The following is a 20173-nucleotide window of genomic DNA, read 5'->3' on the forward strand; positions in this document are numbered from 1 at the left end:
CAGCAGCAGAAATGCAGAGTTTCTAGGTTACGCTGTTCTTGAGAGATGAGGCAAGAAGAGAAAACAGATTAGGAGACTCTCGAAACACTTAGCAGAGAGAAGGCCAATGCCCAAGCATTGCACAGCCCAGAAGATCAAGTCCTCTCATGTGCCTTGGAAACACCCCGTCCCACCTGTCTCCGGCTGTGGCCAGGTCCCTTCTCCCAGGGCTCTTGGCTTGGCAGCCCAGCGAGCCTGAGGTTAAGCTGCCGCTTGCCTGAGGACGTGGAGAGGGGAAGATTCACCTCCAAGCAAGAAGCCATGACACTGCATCTGTCCTATCTGCCCTGGCTCTCTGGAGTATTCCCAAGCTTTTTCTTTCCATGCTCCACTGGAGTCTAATCCTGCATGCAGAAAATTCCTCATGCTTTTTGCTCTTGTTCCTCCAGGGCATCTGTTTTCTCTTCCATTCTGTCTGGCTGTTCAACAGCCTGAACTCAGTTACTCTAATCCCTCCATCTTCAGTGATGTTCTCAGCTCCACATAATAAATATTAACAGCTTACATGTATCTTGGGGTTCTTATGCAAGGACTCCAAATAGCTTTCTGGTTCATATGCACGTGGGGCTCACTTTATTCACTAGCAAAATACAGCCACTGATGAGACAGCAGTTGTTTAGCAACCTACGGTGACAACACACAATAGTTAAGACGGGAAGTGAAGATAAATATCGTATCCATTTGAAACTCCAGGAGGGGATTGCAGTTGGCAGAATATAAGTACTCATGCTGAATTTTAGCCAGAATACTCCAAATAGCATTCCTATGCTTACAGAAAGAGCTATAGGATTTAAAATACCTAACCCATCCCTCGTGGTTTATTTACAACTCATGTTAACGGCACTGATGTTTTAGGATGCCAGCGATGCTCTTAACCAGAGAAAGGCAAGTCACTTGAGCAATGAACTATACGGGATTACTTTAAAGCCCTTTCTCAGAATTTCTAGAAAAGGAAAAACTAGACTATTATATATAAACAACTGTCTGTTAGCTATCAAGTTAAAAAATATTTATATATTTTAGGCAGCTTCACTCTTCAGCTATGGCTATCTGCCACACAATGGCAGGAGGCCAATTGTGGCATTTTTTTCAGTGGTGCCACAAACCCTTCTGCTATCTCCTAACACTCTCAAAACCTTCATGTGATGAAAAATAAAAGGGGTGAAAGGAAAGGAACACATTCCTTCCTCTTCAGAGCATGGCAGCTGAGGGAGCACAGACTCTAGTCGAGAATGCTGCATTTCCCTTGCATGGTCCAGGGAGCATTGGTGGCACTGAGCGGCACTTGCTGACTGGATGCCTCTTCCCTGTTGGAATGTCCAGGTGTGCCAAAAGCAACCAAGTGTGAAGTAAGAGGTGAATGGGAACAAACCAGCCCACGTTAGCTTCAGCTGGTGCCTCGGCTGCTGAAGAAAACCCAAGCTCTGCATGACTTGCCCACAGATGATGTACCAGAGCTGAGCACTGACTGCCAGCCATGACCCTGCCTGGCTAACCTTCCTCTATTTAAAGATTTATGTTATAAATGGGTGCGCTGCTCAGCTAATGGAGAGCTTAAAATAAAAAAAAGTCCCTGGTGATCTTTCAGTGGCAGAGATGGTGAGGACCTCAGTTTTAGGTGTCACCAAGGGCCACTCTGTGGCTGCAGACCTCCATACCCCAAGGCAGCCCAGGAGCTTCTAGGTCTCCATCTGATGGCTTATGTCCACCCCATGCTGGGGTAGACACGACCCTGCCAAGAATTTTTTGGAAACCGCCCTTTCCTAGTGCTGCAGAGGCCACCCTGCTTGTCCTGGGACCGTGAGATGTATGGGGGCACAGAAGGTGCAGACAGCTGCCAGCAAGGGTGTCTTGCCAACACCCACCCAGCCCCCTCCACCAGTGCTGGGCACTCCCCACTGGGCTGCTGGAAAGGTTTCTCAGTAAAGGAGAAGCAAGGAGGGACAGAAAATTAGGGATGGGAGGGATGATGGAGTGTGTCCTGTCTCCCACCCAGGCACCTCCACCCGGTGAGGGGATAATGGTGGTTTAGGGAGGAGGAAGAGTGCAAGCTGAAAGAAGGCTTTGGGGGCTGGTTCAGGACAGACACTGCTTCAAGTCCAGAGCAACACAAGCCCCAGGCTTCATACTGAAACCAGCCCCAACATTGCCTCCTCTTTCTGTCAGCTATTTCTGGAGGTCCTCAAAGGCAGCAGGGAGTCTACAAAGTCCTTACCAGTCTTTGCTGGGTTTTCTCCACACCCCTGGCATACAGTGAGGGGCACATGGCTTCGATCCTCCCCAAAAGCGTAAAAAATCTTTGCGACATCTTTGGCCCTGCTGAATCTTCAGCATGCCACTTCAGCTTGGCTGCCCTCTCACCTCACTGCCTGCCCGTGAGCACGGGGATCCAGATCTTCTCCCAGCCTGTCTCACCAGCCACAGCTTGAGCACCTCTTAACAACCCTCAGCCTGAGCCACAGGTGCTCCCCACTGCTCCCGTGGGCTTGTCATTTCTACCCTTGTCTCACAAGGGGATAGCTCTTGAAAAATAAGATTAACTGCCTTTACTGCAGACTCACTCTGCATATTCCGATCTTAATTTGCCAGCTCCTCTCCAGCAGTCTGTGGTGCATAGCTGCACTGTTTTTCTCTTTCTGCCTAGGACTAAGTTTCTGGTGGTTTTGAATTTCACTACACTGCAAAAAGGCCCCTGCTCTTGTTTCTGGTTCTGTCTTCTTCCATCCACTCCTTCATTTTAAAGGGGCAAGGGAGAGGAGGTTTTTCCACCGTTGTTGCAGCCCACATCTTCCCATCACTATATTAAACACCAACATTTGCTCCCAAGCCTCCTTCCCCTGTACAGAATGTTCAGTCTGTTTCTTTGACCTGGACTCCTAAGCCATGGCTTACATAGCATGTACAGAAAACCTTATTTTCCTCATCTTTTTTTCCAGTGGCTTTGCAAACACAGCTTAGTGTGATGCACCCACTCTTACCTACTTTATTTTTTTGTATTTCATAAACTGATAATTACGCCAAAGGAAAAGTTTGTTTTGCCTGTGTAAGTGCACTTGGCAATTCTTAAACTTTTATCTGGAGCATCCACATGCTGGAATATTTCCCATTGGAACTGTTCTCAGTGTAAGTTAGCAAATACCATAGATAAATGGGATGGGGGAATAAGCAAGAAAGACGTGTTTATACAGCTATTGAAATCTGTGCCAGGTTAGGGAACGCAGAATAGGATAAAACCTCTTCAACTCCATTTTAGTCCATACCAAGATCACATCATCCTATCAAATAGCCACACAATAACCTGGAGGAAAGGATAGGATCTCCAGGCCAAATGACATTTCGGAGCATTCCAGGACAAAGCTAGGCTGGGCTCAGATACCTGAACTCCTGGCTTCTCACAGAGCAGAGGGCACAGGTGAGGGATTGCCAGCCCCTGCCTCAGTCAGCCTCAGGGACAAGGCACCAAGCCTCATAAAGCTGCTGCCTTTCCCTCCACACCACTCAAAGCCACTTCCCTGGCAGGGTTGGAAGGTGCCTGTGCCGGCATGTTCAGCACACTCAGTCTTCCTGGGAACTACACGACAGGGAAATGTGAGCTTCTGCAGGCAGCGCAGCAGCCAAGAGCCCCGCACAATTTGCACGAAACCCTGCCAGGCAAAGCCATGCCCGCGGGACCGGGAGGCAGCAGCGGTGGAGAGCCACCCACCTACGGGCAAGGGATCCCTGTTGTGCCTTCCAAGGAAACGGGTGTTTCTCACTGCTCTGATCCTGCCCACATTATTTCTCAGTGAACTCGGATCTTGCCCTGGGGCACTCAGGGCTATTTGATTTATCCAAAGGGATAAATCTCCCTCTGCTCCTTTCCAAGCTGGCACGCCACAAGTGCCTTGAACCTGCACACACCAGGGCCTGGCTACACACTGGCCTTGACTGCAGCATCCGCTGTTACTTCACCCTGACTCCTTCCCTTTCCCTTTCTCTTTCCTAAGGTGACCAGCCTGGAGGCAAAAATGTATCTGGGAAGGAACCTAGGCCAGTTCCCTCAGTAGCTCTTTCTCCTGTGATCTCCTCTTGCCCCCTCTTGGCTTTGCCTGGTGCCTTACAACTCCCGGCGGAGGTACCAGGAGCTGTGGCACAGCAGTCGCTACCGAGGCCTCGCCGTGTTTGCTGGAGAAAGGCCCCTTCCCTGGGGAGCCAGCAAGGCAGGCTGAAGGGGAAGGCTGGAGCAGGGAGGGAAGAGGCTCGCTTGCCGCCTGCCGTCAAAAATCTGAACTGAAGAGCAAGACGGCCATGAGCCTGATGCCTCCGCCAGCTAGTCCAGGCCTTGGCTGACCTGGTGTGTAGCCAGCAGCCCAGCGGGAACCCTCCCCTCCTCACTGCCCACCTCTCCGCTCTGACACGAGGGTGCACATCTGCATCGTCAAGGCAGCCACATCACGACATCGTTTTGGTTCTAGCCACACGTGACCTCCTGCTGTGCGCTACCAGAAGCCTGTGCAGGAAAACTGCATTACAAACTCCACCTGCCCTCTACGACTCCCCAGATGGCCTGCATTAAGGGAAACGATGTGCATTTTGCCTACAAAAACCAATAGTCTGAATTTATAGTTTAACTCCAAGCCAGAATCCAGCGCCAAATCTCAAGTAAGCAAGCATGGGAAAAGGACCTTATGCTTTTAAGCCACCTGCAAGGGCTCAGGCCGCTTTTACAAGAGAAATTTGCCTGCTGCAAGGGTGCAACCCCCTATTGTGGTTTCAGCAGGAGGGTTTCAACAGGAAGAGCCGTCACACCCCCACACAACATTGTAAGGAAGAGAGCAAGCCACACAGATGCCACCAAGTGTAGCTATAAGTTATTTATTCTGCAAAATAGAGGTATCTTCTAAGGAGTTGAAGACTAGAATCACAGCATTATGGACTGAGTTGTGGAAACATCATGACAGTACACACGCACAGGCACACACATGTACACCTACACACACGTGCGCACACACACAGCCTTGGTACAGGCCCCTACTCTCGCATTACCCAGAGGGAGCCCTCTCTGCATCTTTATTTGCAAAAACCTGCAGCAAGGGTTGCATTCAAGACCCCTTCCCCTATTCACAGGGTTTCTGAGGGAATGAGGTCGGTCAGGATTGGGTGCATGGCACAGGCTACACGTGTGTAGTGTGCTGCACACACTCCCCAGCCCAGTGTTCAGCACATCCTGGATAGGAGTTATTTCTCAGCAGAACACAGCCCCCAGTGGAGCACTCTCCTTCTTGCCTCAGTCTTTGCCCACGCAGCTGAGTGCAGGGTGTCTGGAGGAGGCAGATTCCCATGTTAGGACACAGTCAATGCTCCCTGCTCACCATGGTCCATGTTCCAAAGCCGGTAAAACTCTGCAAAATCCACATAAGGCTCCACACGCCCATCTTCATCTGGCTGGAGCGAGTGGGTGGGTCGGGAGCGGAAGAGACCCCCGTCTGAACTTGAGCTGCTACTCTGCGTATGAGTATTAGTCGACTGGAGTGTTACAGTTGGGCTTTGGCTATGGAGAGAAAACAAGCATCTTTATTTTTCCCCATCTGATGCTCTGGACAAGAAAAACACCAGAACAAGTACCAGCTTCTTCACAAATCAAGCTATCCTTAGCAAACAGGTAAAAAGTTGCAGTCTCTTGATCTATGAGAGCACTAGAAGTGTTGAGAACTGCTTGGAATTGCTTGGAACACCAAAGATACCTGATTCACATTGAACTGGAAGGCCTTAAGTACAACCAGGCGTTCTAAAGAACAGAGAAGAAGCCGGGGGGCAGGGGAGAGAGAGGAATGGCGAAAAAAGGGAGTGGAAAAACAGGAGAGAAAAAAAGGAAAAAAAAAGAAAGGCATGCACTCTGCTGGCCTCCCCATACCCATACAGTATGAGCTTTACGGGAAGAGTCTGGCAGCAAGGAAAGCTATTCTTGCGTGACCTGTGCTGCAGCCAAAGCAGCTCTAGTGCGTCAGCCTCATTGTTTCTGGAGCTACCAGAATACAATAATCAGAGAGCTTCTTCACTTTGCAGTGTGTACACACACCACTCCATGCCAAAGGCTGAACCCAAACCAGAGCCACTAGCTAGTATGATCCTTCAAAGTGGATCCAAATAGAATCCAGTTCTAACTTTTATCCTTTTTTTCTACCCTAGCCTCTACCTGTGAGCAAGCCAACTTGCGCAGCAAGTCTCCAGCAGCCTTACAGGTGACCCGCATAGCCCCTCTTATTAAAATGAAAGGGACCCACATTCCCCCCATGCGCAGCATCCAACACGCTTGGCACACAAGATCCAAAGAGAAGGGCTGCTCTCTGCCAGAATGCCCTCCACCAGCAGCAGCAGATGCTGCTCCAAAGGCATGTTCCCAGAGCTGGCTTCAGAGCTGCTCGCTTTACTCATTCCCACTCCTCACACAATCGCTTTCCAGCTAACACATTATGCTGGCTGTCAATACTGCAGTCAGGAGGACCACACTCCAGATAAAGGAATGATTGACAGGTAACTGACAGGTGTATCTGCTTTTCAACCACTTTACACAGTGTGAGGTGCAGGGAAAAACTGCAGGTAGCAATAGAGCAGGAATCTTACTTTGTGAGGGTGGGGGTGGCTTCATCCAGAGTTGAGCTGCTGTGGGCACCATTGACCATCTGGCCTTGGGAAGGCATGACAAGAGACAGCGTGACACTCGTTTTGCTTGTGCTTTGGGAGCTGGAATACGGCACAGAGACTGGGTAGACACGGCCTCCTGAGAAGGGAGAAAACAAGAGCTATAAAATGCAGCGGAGACATGATCGGCTGAGGGTGCACAGCGGCAAAGAAAGGCCAAAGAACCCAAGGATTTATATTAAACTGCCTTTCTTATGTGCTGTACCGTATTCTGTCAAGTTATCACAGACTCTGTATCTCAGAAGCCAATAATACCTTCAATAAGAAAATTCCTTCTACACTGAGTATCTCCTCTCCCAATGTTAGGTCAGTGCTGGGTCAACCAAGAGATCTTATCTTCCACCCTCCATTTGGTTTCATTCTCTCCCCAACACACCTTGTGTTGGTGTCAGCGTGGGCTGGCTCATCTCACCCAGGGGGTACCCAAAATTCCTCACAAGCAGCGTCATGTCTTCATGCCGGGGACAGAACTTAGATCGTTCCCCACCGCTGGCAAAAGTGTCACAGTGGATCCGCTTAACCCGGTCCACTACTGCTTGTGCCACAGCATCCAGCGATGTCTGCTTGGCAAACTCTGTGGCGATCATGGCTGCAATTTCCTGAGCAGAGAAGGGAAGGAAGAAAAGAAGGAAAAAAAAAAAAAAAAAAAAAAAGAGGAATGAAGTTTAGGAGATTTTGGAGGAAACCTTCTCCTGCCATTTCATCTAAGAGTTTTTATGGCAACTCCTCCAGCCGTGCTGCTTGCCGGTCTCACCTGCTGCTATGTGCCCTTGCGCCTTGAATCATCCCATTCCCTTTAATGGGCTAGTCCTAAGGGACAGGCAGCTACCTAGAAGAACTGGCTCAGCGAAACAGCTCCCATATTACTACAGATGGGAATAGGGTGGCACAGGCATTCAACCTGGCCAGCACTCGCATGACAGATGAGGAGGCAAGCCCCTATGAGAGCAGCCAACACTGCTGGAGCGTGTCAATAGCCGAAGGAACGTTTCCGATGTGAGTAGGCTCACCTGGTTGGCCTGCCCAGGCCCATGAGCTGCCTCCAGCGCTTTGTAGAGCCCTTCAGACATGAGCACCAAGAAGCCAGTCACGCCATCCAGGGAGTGCCCTCCATGTATTTCAGGCTCTGCTATGATGGGCTTAGATTTAGCAGCACTGGAAAGAGACGGTGTTATTTAGTATTTAATGGTGACATGGTAGGTGAGAACAAAAGGGTCATGAAGAAAAGGAGGGCCTGAAACCACAAAGGTTTTTCTGACCTGAGCAGTTCAATATCAGTATAGCCGTATTTGACTTTGTAATCTCCAATGCGCCGAGTGCTTTCCTGCCCACGAATAGTTCCCACTTGTTTTATTTTCCCTGCATCCAAGCCTGCCAGATTGAAAACCAAAAAAGTTTAATTGATTTTGGGAAACTTGCAGGACTTCCTCTGGTTGTCAGGAATGAGAAAAGAAATAGGCACAGCCAAAGAGAACTGCAAGACAAAACGAGATGCCAAAGAATCATCAGGACCCCAAGAGGGAGAAAAGAAAGAGCAGTTTGCTGTGTTCCAAGGGACACCTTTTCATTAGTTGTAATCTGGGAAGAAGAGAGGAGAGAGATGCACACAGCCTGACATGCGCACTCTAAATGCAACAGTTGGCCAGTCCCGAGACAAAGCCCACATTCTGGTCCAAAGCCACCAGCGGCAGCTGGCCTGTGTGCACAGGCATTTGCTGAAAAGGCAGGGGAACATCTGCGCCTGTCAGCTCTGGACTGGGCGGTGGGAGGAGAAGGCAGGAAGGAGGAAAACATATGAGAAGGATTCTGCTTTTTCTTCCATCTATTATCAATCCCTGCTCCTAAACTCCACATAACAATTTCACTAATACGCTAGATTGCAAAGGGAGAAAAGGAGAACAAGAGGCACTGAATTTGCTCAAATGCTCAAACTGATGTGGGCTACTCCTAAAAAAAAGACAATGACCAAACAAGTATTTATTTAAATAAATTTAAGGAGATACACCTCTGGCAGGGTCTAGGAAGGAATCCTATCTTGAAAAAGGTTCTAACAGGGACCATCTGGGTGTAGCTACTATTTGAGGCAGGACTCAGAGCAGATGAGCCACTTACCCAGTCTGTTCTGGCAAATCCCCTTTCCTGGTTATACCTACAGCTAACAGGCAGAAAATGTTATTTTGAGATTTTATCTAGAGATGACTGTCTTCAGTACAAGGGGAGGGCAGGGGTCCAACTGAAACTCTCCCTCTGAGTCAAACCAAACCTCACTGCACAGATGGCTCCACACCTACCCCAGCAGTAAGACACAACTCTGCCATCTGCTGCAGACCAAAGCTGACTCATCAACATGGCCTTGCTCATGTGCCAGCTCCTGGCAGGGGGATACATGCCACTGACAGACACAAATACAGGGAGGCTCACAGCACACCAGAGAGGTTGTGTCTAAATCACAGCAACTCTCCTGGAGCACTAAACAAGGTGTGATGTGCTGGATGAAAAGCCACAAAGGCCTAAGACCTTTTCCTCCCCTCAGGAGAGGTGCAACACAAGCATCATCATGACGAACACTATCCCCGCTACCCTCTTACACCACTGCGCTTCAGCCTAGCCCTACAACCACCTCCTTGGGCCCTCATAACAGCCTCTGCACACTGACTTGTTCCACAGGCTCTCCCTTCTGCTGGGACCGCCAGCAGGAGAGCCACTGCTGCACCAAGTTAAGGTTGGTATTTCTAGCAGATCCCTGTTCTGCTATGGACTACAGCTAAAGTCTGCATTTTTGGCAGTAGAAAGGCAGTCAAAGGGTCTCTTTCCCTGGATTTTTGTATTCAGCCTTCTGTTTCACAGCACATACCCCTACTGCAGGAGTATGAGTAAAAGAGGAAATGGAAGAGAAATAGAATAAGGCAAGACCCAGAAACAGAATAAGACAAGCAGAAAATTGCCACATCAACAGCCTCACCAGATAAGAACATATCTACCAGGTGAAGCCAATGAAAACTGCCCAGTTAGTTCTACCTAAACAAAGGTACACAACGTAAGTATCTAAATAAGAAGAATTCGGTACTAGCAATCACACAAGTGGTCTGGGCTAGTTCTAGACCAAGAAAGAAAACATGTCAAAACTGCAAAGGAAAGGGCAACTGCCTATAGCAAAATGTCAGCGTTGAGAGTTCAATAGTTACTGATGTGACAGCAGTGAACGCCAGTGCTTGGCCTGGCTCCATCTGCAGAGTACCTGTTTTTTTTGCAACAGCTTGTACAAAAGGATATTGAAATGCACCATCCCAAGGGTGCGGCATCACACACAACTTAACCTAGCATAAATGTGGTTTGCCTCCAAAAAAGCAGTCATATACTCTCCACCCAGTTTCTACCAGCTGGCTCCGTGCTTCCACTCCTGCCTTCCTATAGACTTCAGCAATCACATAGCTGGAGGGCAAATCAATGTCAGTTTGGCAGTCACGACATAAAACTAACACTCAAAACTTGGAAAAAAAAGGAGTTTTCCGCTGGTTCAGTGAATCACTCCACAGCCTCACAATAGCTAGACACGCAGAAAAAGAAGGCACTGAACTTGTCATTTGAAAACACAGTAAGCTGCTTTTTGCAGTTATTTATTTCCATTGGCTTGAATCATTCCTGGTGCTCCAGATAAACGGAGGCATGTGATGTTCTCAGATATGAACATGAAACTCAACACTCACCCAGCTGGGAGAAGCGAAAAAGTTCATCCTCATTCTCTGTCGTATGGTCCACGTTGAGCTGAGTCACCTGCAGCCCATCCACCGTGGACTTGCATAACAGTGCTCGATTGGTACCTGCAGTGGGAGCAGTGAGATGAGGCACCAGATAGCTCTGCCGTTAAGAGGGAGAACATACCCAAATGGAAAAGGAACAGGAGAGAGAAATAGAAAAGAAGAGAAAAGCTCATGTACTGTCTCATCATGATCTCCAAGAGTAGCCTTGCTAGCAGCATAGTAGGCCTGCTAGGCAGCTCTTCATCCAGGCCTGAGCTGGTACCTCACAAGAAAGCTCTCCATTTCTCAATGAACCTGCACTACTGCCTCTCAACCCACTTTCCCTCTGTTCTTTGGTCATGCACACTGCACCAGCCAACATCTGCAGAAATAAAGAGCCAGGCTGATTTCAAGTGCTCCTGTAAGTAACAAGCATATCACTCCTTGGCCACAGACCAAAGAAACTGTCCCCCACATGCAAACTGCTTTCACTTCTTAGAACCACAGCCATCCTCAGAAATGCCTAGACTGAGCTGCTGACAAAAAACAACTCACCCACATTGGCGATATAAAGCTTGTTATTGAGAACAACAGCTACAATAGCCATGGCTCCTCCAGAGATCTCCTGCTCTACAACCTTCAATCTCTCCACAATCTTCTGGTACTGAGGAGGCAGTTGGTGGTGAGGGACACCCTGGAACCCAAAATGAGGGAGATGCTTAAATACACAGTCCACAACACGGAAACCACAGCTGGAATCAGATTCCATAGGGAGGGGAATTGTCTTGACATATCTTAGCTTCATGCCAAGCCTGTGCAAGACATACAATTATTTGTTCAATCCTAACAAATGACATAGCTCCAATCAGGTGAACTGGACTGTCGTCTCCGGAACCTTAAGAACAGAATCCACACCTGCCCAGATGCCATGCAAATCTGAGGCCTTGTTTCTCACCCGCATCATACAGCTTTGTCCTGGAAGAGCCACATGTACAGGATGAACTCCTCCCCATGATATGTTCAGTTCCTTACTAAGATAACCAATGATGGGTCTTCATAGTGCCAGTATAAACAGTGGGAACTCTGGGAAATGCACCAAGACACTTGCTTCATTTCATGCAAGCTCCCAGAAGAGAGCCACAGAGAAACCACGTTCAATTTCAGCCTCCCTCAGCCCAGACTGACTAACATTCCCAAACCTCATCCAGTAACCTGGAAGGTGCAACCTTCAACAACCTCTGTTCCTAAGGCTACATTACCTCTGGTAGCTGGGACTGCAGACTGGCCTTCTCTGCCAAGGCATCATCAATAGACTCCAGGAAGCTTCTTTCTACCACATCAAAAGCCTAAAAAAGGCCATGAAGAGAAACTAAGCTCTTATCCAATGCCTTTGAGGCTACCCATCCCCACCTCCCTAAGACTGGCTCATAAGAGTGGATGATTACTATACATACAGACATTTCAAGGATCAGTACATCACATTGAAACACAATTATTTCAGTGCAACTAGTTAACAGCTTGTAAAAACAATCTGCAACAGCTCAAAACAGGTGACAAAACCATAAAAATTACATTCACAGCAATGTCAGAGACCTATCTGATCTTGCACGTTGACTCCAAGAACTTGCCTATCACTCAAAGCGCACTCACAAATCCATCTCCCCACACATTAACTTCCCCCTTTCACTTATTGCCATCTTCTTCACAGGCTGACTTGCTCCTACGTGTCCAGTGAAGACAAGCTGCAGCTTTCTGGAAAACTCTCAGGACTGTGCTGACAAAGCCAAGGGGACAGATGGGTACGAGGCGGGAGTGAAACAAAGCACTACAGCTGCTTAGGATGAGTGCAGCTGCAACCATTGGCAGATGTTTCCAACCCCCACAGAAACCAGATGCTGCTCCCCTGGTGGCAAAAGAAGGACGTGGGTAGTGTGAGAAGCAGGAAGCTTTCCCAGTCAAAGAAAGCTTCTTTACCTGCAGCAGAACCCGACGCACATCAGCATCACTGTGGTCTGCATGTAGCTGGCCCAGCAGCAATTCTGCAGAGAGCCTCTGACCCACAAAATTGGTGACTCGGTTGCCATCATAGCCATTAAAGACACCATAGAGGTAGCAGTTGTTCTCGCTCCTGTCAGAGGCAGAAACAAAGAGGTCACAGATGTCTGTGAGACACAGACATACTTAACACGTTCCTCCAGACACCTCTGCATGCCCAGGCCCCACCCTCTTCTTCCAAGTCCTGTGTGACAAACTAAATACCCATTTACCTGAATTTTAACCAGTTATCTTCCAAGGGGTGACCCTCTGTCCCCTTGCCATCTGCACTGTAGGAACGGTTTGGAGCTGAGCCCACTCCGGAGAGATGGCAGGATGGCAAGTCGTCTGTCCAACTGGGCTGCTGTTCCTATGAGAAAGAAAGAGGAAGGAGATCACGTAAACCCCAAGCATCTTGAACTGAGGATCCTGGTCCAGTACAGGTTACAAATCCATCCCTACAATCTTCTCAACCCTCCTCCCTTCGCTAGCACGGCAGCACATCACCCCAGCCGATAGCTTCAGCTTCCCTGCTGCAGAACTGGATCACTTACCACTTCCTTTCCCTCTGAAGCTGAGCTCTGGCTGCACCTCCAGCTCTTGCTAACAAGAGAGCAGAAGTTAAATTTGCACCAGAGTTTCACGCTGGGTACAGCACAGCACTAGCTATCCATGTGGTGAATCGGCCCGTCGCGGCCCCGCGACACGGGAGCACAGGGAAGGCTCGGGTCCCCCGCCGGACTCTGGCCAGCCAGGACAGGGGGACTGGTCCCCGCCGCGGTCAGACACCCCGGGCCCAGCCCCCGGCGCAGGCCGCCCGCTCACACAGCGCCGGCCTGCAGCGCCGCTGCCCCCTCACACGGCCGGGCCGCCCCAAGCCCGCGGTACCGGCGCGGCCCCCGCCGCCACCTGCCGCCCCCGCCCGCAGCGCTGCGGAGCGGCCGGCCCGCCAGGGTGGCGGGGACTCCCAGCCGCAGGCGGCCCCGGGGGCAGAGGGCAGCAACCCACCCCCCGCTGAAGCGGAACGCTCCCCGCCCCCGCCGGGCCTCCCCCTTCCCACACGGCACTGCGGGGGGCAGACGAGGAGGTGGCCCGGGTACCCCCTCGCACCCACCGGGGGGTGCCTGTGCGTGGACCGGGGTGGAAAGTGCCACTCACACTCTGCAGCAGACTCCTCCTCTGCGCCGCCATCTTGGAGCAGGACCGACCTACCCCCGCCCGCCCTTCTCCTCCAGAGCAGCCGAGGCCGCCGGATAGAGCGGCCGCTCCTCAGGCAAGCACGCACACACACACCCCCCCCTCCCGCCTCGGTGGCCACAGCTCCGCCCACCCGCAGGGGATGGTCACGCCCACCACCCCCGCCCAGTGGGCGGGAGCGACGGGGCGCGCTAGAGCGCGAGCGGGGCCCCGCCCCCCGCGAGCCCCGCCCCCGCGCGGAGGCGGTGCCGTTCGGAGCAAGCTTGGCCGCGCTGGCCGCCGGGGCTGCGCTGTCCTGAGCAGGGGGTCGCGCTGGCGCGTCAGCTTTGAGGGCACTTGGAAATGTGGCCAGAGCGGTGGCTGTGGAGCCCTCCTGGGGCTCCCGGAATGATACCCTGGAGAAGCATGCCCCCTCGGCGGTATAGGGGAGCCTGCGGTTGGTGCCCCAGCTTGCCTACTGACTGGAGGAGAGAGCATGGTCAGCTCACCTTCCTGAGGAGAGAAATCCCACAGAAGTGGAATATTTAAAATTCCCTGTTGTTACCCCATCCTCTTGTCCAGGGGGAATGGAGACATCTCCATTTCTTACCTTGAGGCCTTCAGTTCTGAGAGAAAGAAGCACCTTTTGGCCACCTCTGCAAGATGTAGGGAGGGAAGAGGGGCAGGGCTGTGACATTTCTGCTTGGTGGGGTTGCTGGAGAGCCCTGAGCGAGCCTGGTGTTGAAATGTTTTTCTTAGAACTGCATCGTGTTCTGTGCAACTTCTAGGGAAGACTAAGCCCAGGTAAACACAAGAGTATTGGCTCTCAGCAGCACTGCTGCTCTGTAGACACCACAAGAGGTGTCCATTGTCTCAGCTTGGACTCTGGCTTCTGCTAAGGTGATCCACAGCCCTTTCCCACTCTGTTTGCAGGCCATAACAAGGACATAGTGAAACCATGCTTTCAGGCCAGCAATGGGAAGATGTCTACAACAGTTGACAGGTAGTTCTGAATACCCACCATGGTTTGGAGCAGTTCTTGGTAGTCTCAAGTCAGACACAACAGTAAAATAGTTTGTGTGCCTGCCTGAACAATACAGACAAAACCAGAGATCACTGGTGTTGCTCTTCCCTAAGACCCTTTCTAGGCTGAGGTAGGCTGTTGCAGGAGGGACAGGTTGCAGGAGGGACAGTTTCCATTGAATCAGCTCAGCTGAAGCAGGAGAGAAGACACAAGAATCTTTCCCACCACTTTCTTAACATTAAAAGTCAGTGGAAGAGCCCTCCGGGTGTGTGAGTAGCATATCTTGAAGTGAGTGACAGCTGGCAGACAGGCTGCAGCAGCAGGGGGCTTGGGGAAGAGCACATTTCCCTGTGTGATTTGAAGCTGAAGGGACTGCAATGCAAGAGATGTACAGTTTCAGTCATGTAGCAGTGTGATTGTGGTGAGGGTGGGAGTGTTAAGTAGTCTTGACTTCCAGCAGTGGCTTGATACTCTTTTAATGATATCTTTGTGACAAATACATTAGATCAGATGCACTTCAGAAATAATTGCTGGTTAATTAACTTCATTCTATGGAACGATGGGTTTTGCTGCAGGAGGTCATGCAGAGGGTTCCAGCTCCCTTTCCTGTAAGTCCTTTGTCTATTCTTTTGTTGCATATCTTTCTTTCAAATAGATAAAGATTACAGATCCTTCCCCTTCACGCAAGGTTCACAAATATTCAGCCGTTCAAGCAGACTTAGGCACACAGGCAGAATTACTTTTTAAAAGGTTTTATTGGCCAAAGACAGAAAAAAATGCTAAATTTAGAACCTCGGTGTGCAAACAAGTTTCTGCATGTTTAGCTTTCTGTATAAGCTTGGTCTCACCGATGTCATTTGGAGCATTCCTGTGGGTAAACCTGTGAGTGGGTACAAATAATGATAGGAATAGGTCTTGAGTCTGCAATAAAAGAAGGATGGGCAGGTTTAGTACTGATAAAGATTTGTTTTCTTACCAGTATCAAGAAGAATTCCTGATGCTGCAGCAATATGTGTATAACAGCATTTTCCATCTCATTAAAAAGCAACAGGTGAGTTTCTCTGCTTTAAAACACGATGAAACTTTTTCAGCATTGCAGCAGAAGCTTGTGCTTATTTAATTACTTTCAAGGTTGTAGTCATGCACCTTGATGAGCACAAGCAGACCCTGTCCTTGCTCAGAGTGCCACTGAAATCAGCAAGGCTTCAGGTGAGCTCAGAGACTGCCAGCATGTATTGTATTGCAGGACTGGGAATTTAGACATTTCTGTCTCCTTATATCCATAGGTGAGTCCTTTTGAGACTAACAAGAGCAGAGTCTGTCTGTGGGTGCAATAGGGCAGAATGTGAGAAAGCCAAACAACTTCCCTAAAGATACAAAGTAGAAAAGCTGCTACTTTCCTTCATCATACAATGACTAGTCACCTCTTGCAGCTAAAAATGTGCCCTGTTCCTAATTTAAATGTCTGGCTTCAGCTCATAGTCACTAATCCTTGTCATTCTGATTTATTTTTTTTCTGTCTGATGGGGCTGGGACATACAGCTGGTGCAAAGCAATTTTTTTTTTGGTGAAAATACTTGTGCCAGATTCTGTCTGGCTATTTCTCTGGTTCTGTCATTAAGCTTCTGCCCTAACCTTGGCTAGGGCAATTAACTACTTGGCCTGCAAAAAGTGAATAGTAAGATTTACGAAATAAGGCTGCTTGCAGTGCTAAATGCATGATGTATATTTGTCCAGCACTTCACAGTCCTCCAAAAGAAAGTGCTACTGAAGCTGCTGCACTGCTTCATTAATATCTGCTCACAGAAACCAACAGCTTTATGCAACCCTTGCAAGATGAAATACTGCACCAACAGAGTGTTTTCTGGCTGTATTGATCAAGCTTATTTTATCCTTTGTTTTATTTATACTTCTTACCTTCAGTAAATCCTCTCAGAATTACCATGCTATATTCTCATGCAGCCAAAATCTCTCCAAGAATTCAGGATGTCAGTCACTGAACCTCACCATCCGTGGACCAAACTCCCACGTTTTTCATTCCTCCCCCCTTCTCCTCCTCCCTCCCTCCTTCTCCTCCTCCCTCCCTCCTTCTCTTTTTATAATTAATTGTTTCTCATTGTTTCTCTGTCCCCAGTGCTAGGGATTATACACATGGCATTTCTGGTGCCAAGCTGTACTGCTGCCTTCCTGTTTTTACTAATGTTTTCCCTGTAGAAAAGGAAGAAGCATGGTCACTGCTGGGCTGCTGGATAAAAGATGAACATGACTGAACAACGTGCCGTGGGGAGCAGGGCGCATAGGGCAGCCGCAGTGCAGTGCTCTTGTAGGTGTTTGGAAACCATACACAATGGGAAGCAAATACAGGATCAACAGCAGAAGGCATCATATCATTTAGTTTCTACTGATCGCGTGAGGTATGTTTAGGGGATTTTTTGTCTGCCTTGTTTTGATGATAATGGAGGCAGGGGCTGGAAAGGAAAGTTGTGATTTTTGGCAAGGCTTGCAGGAGGTGATATGGAAAAGAAGGGTCTCCATGAAGGAGCCGGCTTGTTGCACTTGCTCTGCTTCTGTGGCAAACTATCACAGAAAGGGATGGTGGAAGGGGGGCGTTGCAAGCTCTCACACAGCTCCATCCCAAGGTCTCCCCAGCTACCTCTACCAACTTCAGCCTGATGCTTCCCACAGGCACAGATGCCCTAATGCTTCTTGTTCCTCTGCAGGTCACTATTTCCAGACAGGCTGGAATGGCAAAGAAATAGAAGTGCAGTAATAGAGAGAAAAAGCATTAAGGAAGGAGAGCTGGAAACAGCAGCTTCCTTCCCCCAGCACCCTCTAGAGAGCTGGAGAGCCAACGTGGAGAGCTACTGCTAGGGGAACGGGGAATGGCGAGGGAGTGCTGATCCCCCTGAGAGAGCGCCAAATATCCCTGCAAAACAGGGGTTTTGCGGAGCTTTACACGAGCTGAATTTTTCAGGGAGGGAAATGGGGTTGTTTCAGTTGTGCCAAAACATATGATTTTATTGAATTCCTTGAGACACTAAACAAAGTCTCATCGCCTTGAGTCCTGGGATTATGCGAACTTTTTTTAAGAAAACACTTTATAATAATGTTTCTAGATGTCATGACTGCAGGGAAAGGCTTCAAAACGTGACTCATAAGAGCTTGAAATACCAGAAAGCAAAATTAAAGAGATTTCAAATGATCAGAAGACATAAACAAACTAGTAATGTCAGAGTGTTATTCATCTTAAATGCCCGCTTTTGGCAACATCTTGTCTCACCAGCTTTTAACTCCACTTGTTGCCAGCACAGACATTTGCCTTTCGGTGGGCAAGGTATCTCCACAACACTTGCACTCCAACAGCTGGGACAGTAGGAAGGGCCTTTGTCCAAGCAAAGATCAAGAAACAGATGAGTCTATCAATACTTCTGCATATAATCTGATGTGAAGCTACAGTGTGTTTGCGCTCAGTTGTGTCCCCAAGGGGAGAGAGAGTTTGGAGGAATGGGTGGAATGTGTTCACCACCACGCTTCTGCTTACTGTCCTCAAACTGCACAGGGGTTGAGAAATGTGATACTCAAGGTCCTCAGGTGACAGGTTCATTAAAAGGGGATGAGAAGGAAACTTTACCTAAGCATTGGCATGGGATGGGATTTTGAATTTTATTTTTATTGCAAAACCCATTGAAGTGAGATCCTTTTTAGTGGCAGGCTATCAGTTACTGACACCCACTGTCGACATTGCCTGAGAGCCTTTGTTTCCCAGTATTTGATTATTTTGAGCATGTGTACTATGCTAGACACCTGAGCAATGGTCACACATAGATGAATAGAGGTAAAAACATATTAAAGGAGTAAACAGATTTGCTTCCCCCGGTGTGGAAATACAGATGTTTATTTTCATATAAGTTTGTATCCTATATTCCTGGATGTCCCCCATCCACACCCCCTATAGCCACATCCCTTTCACAGTGAAAGTCTACTTCTAACATGGCATGTCAAGCTCCTTCTCATGTCTTCCTACCTTCCTACCGATTAGGTAAAAGACACTTGACGGTATGTGTGATTTGAAATTTAGGCCAAGAAAAACAAAGGACCATTAGCTCCCGCCGAAATGTATCTCTCATTAAAGGCAGTTCTGTAAGTCTCTTTCCTCCATTCAAGCCACCAACTGTCAATAAACTTGCCCGCCGACCATGCAGGAGCATAGGAGCTGTGCTCTTGTAGCAAAATGAGCAAAAAAAGCCATCCCTTCCCAAAGAAAAAACTCCAGACCATTTTTTTCCATATAGTTTGGTTATTTTGAATCTCATAACTTTATTGAGACACCAGTAGTTACCACCTTCACTTTGTTAACCACAAATATATAGGACATTGTAAACACAGGTGCCAAGGTGGCGGGGTTCGCTGTAGTTGGATTTTGGAACAGACGGGGCTGAGGGGTGGAGCGGGAGGAGGGGTGAAGGGACACTCGGGCTTAGACAAGACCACTCAGGGGATCCTGTATGCAGCAGGCCATCCATGAGTCATTGTATATACGTATATATGTATAGCTTTATATTATACATCTTTTTAAATATATATATATAATATATATACTATACACAGGCAGTAATGAGGCAGGGGAAGGGGCAGGGCAGCCCAGGTGGTGTCACGGATGCCACGTAGGCAGCAGGGAGTTGTCTGGATGGATGGTTTGGACTTGCTGCATGAGGTGGCCTTGCTGGGCTCCTTGCCTTGTACCTGCTCTGGGGATCAGAGCCAAGAGTCCCGTGGGAACCACCCTGCAATGCTGCCTTCCCGGGTCCTCCCAAGCGCTTGCAAGAGTTGCAGGGACAAAGACACCTCCTCCCCTGAGGGAACTGCCAGGAATAACATGGAGGGGAAGGGTGTGTGATGAGGTGCTGAACAGTGTGGTGGGGACATGGGTGAGCAGGGGATGGGGACGCGTCAGAAGACTGAAGCCACAGGTAGAATTGGGGCAAAGTTTCATCATCCCTTTGCCCTTCACAGCCCCTGCTTCCACAAAACAGTCTCTTACTTGGGGGCTTTGTAAGATAAGAAGACATTAAGGGGCCATTGCTCCCAACAGGGGATGCGTAATCCTCTGTAATCTGGACAAATGGCAGAGAGGGAAGAAAGCCACTTTATCGTTTTGCTTATACAGCCTTCCCTCTGATCTCCTAATCCCTGGAGTGGGGCTGATCTCACCCATGTTTAGGATCTAAAAGGGACATGTTCCAGCCAGCTGCTCAGGTCTTGCCTATGATCACCAGAAATAGACAGCAACTTATCAGCAGCACCTAAGATAAAATAACCAACCCTTTGGGTGGGTCCGTATCTTTCATCAGCTGCAAAACCAGCCAAATGCCACTGGAGATTGCATTTTAAAGAGCTACATGCAAACAAGGAGAGTCCCACCTCCAGGTCTGTCACCACCAACTCTCCACTGCAAAGACTGAAAGTGTGTCAACCCACA

The 20173-nt window shown here is 49.0% G+C and overlaps 1 protein-coding gene across 3 annotated transcripts; it reads right to left on the bottom strand.

The window, feature by feature from the left end:
- Positions 1-4877: 4877 nt before the first annotated feature.
- TAB1 (TGF-beta activated kinase 1 (MAP3K7) binding protein 1) lies at positions 4878-13805 on the bottom strand. Of its 3 annotated transcripts, XM_027780348.2 has the most exons (12): positions 13609-13785; positions 13049-13097; positions 12728-12864; positions 12435-12588; positions 11720-11806; positions 11016-11154; positions 10428-10541; positions 7980-8091; positions 7731-7875; positions 7097-7319; positions 6643-6799; positions 4878-5569 (listed from the first exon to the last, which is right to left on the bottom strand). In XM_027780348.2, exons 1-12 carry the CDS (start codon positions 13683-13685, stop codon positions 5362-5364), a joined length of 1602 nt encoding a protein of 533 aa, XP_027636149.1. In that variant the 5' UTR covers positions 13686-13785; the 3' UTR covers positions 4878-5361. The 3 variants fall into 3 exon arrangements, 2 of the variants coding, with proteins under 2 accessions (XP_027636149.1, XP_005232962.1); XM_005232905.4 differs by lacking the exon at positions 13049-13097 and having other exon boundaries at positions 13653-13805; XR_008747787.1 differs by lacking the exon at positions 4878-5569 and having other exon boundaries at positions 6661-6799; positions 6976-7319; positions 13609-13788.
- Between the last annotated feature and the right edge of the window lie 6368 nt (positions 13806-20173).

This window comes from Falco peregrinus, chromosome 6 (assembly GCF_023634155.1).
Source record: "Falco peregrinus isolate bFalPer1 chromosome 6, bFalPer1.pri, whole genome shotgun sequence".
Lineage (NCBI taxonomy): Eukaryota > Metazoa > Chordata > Aves > Falconiformes > Falconidae > Falco > Falco peregrinus.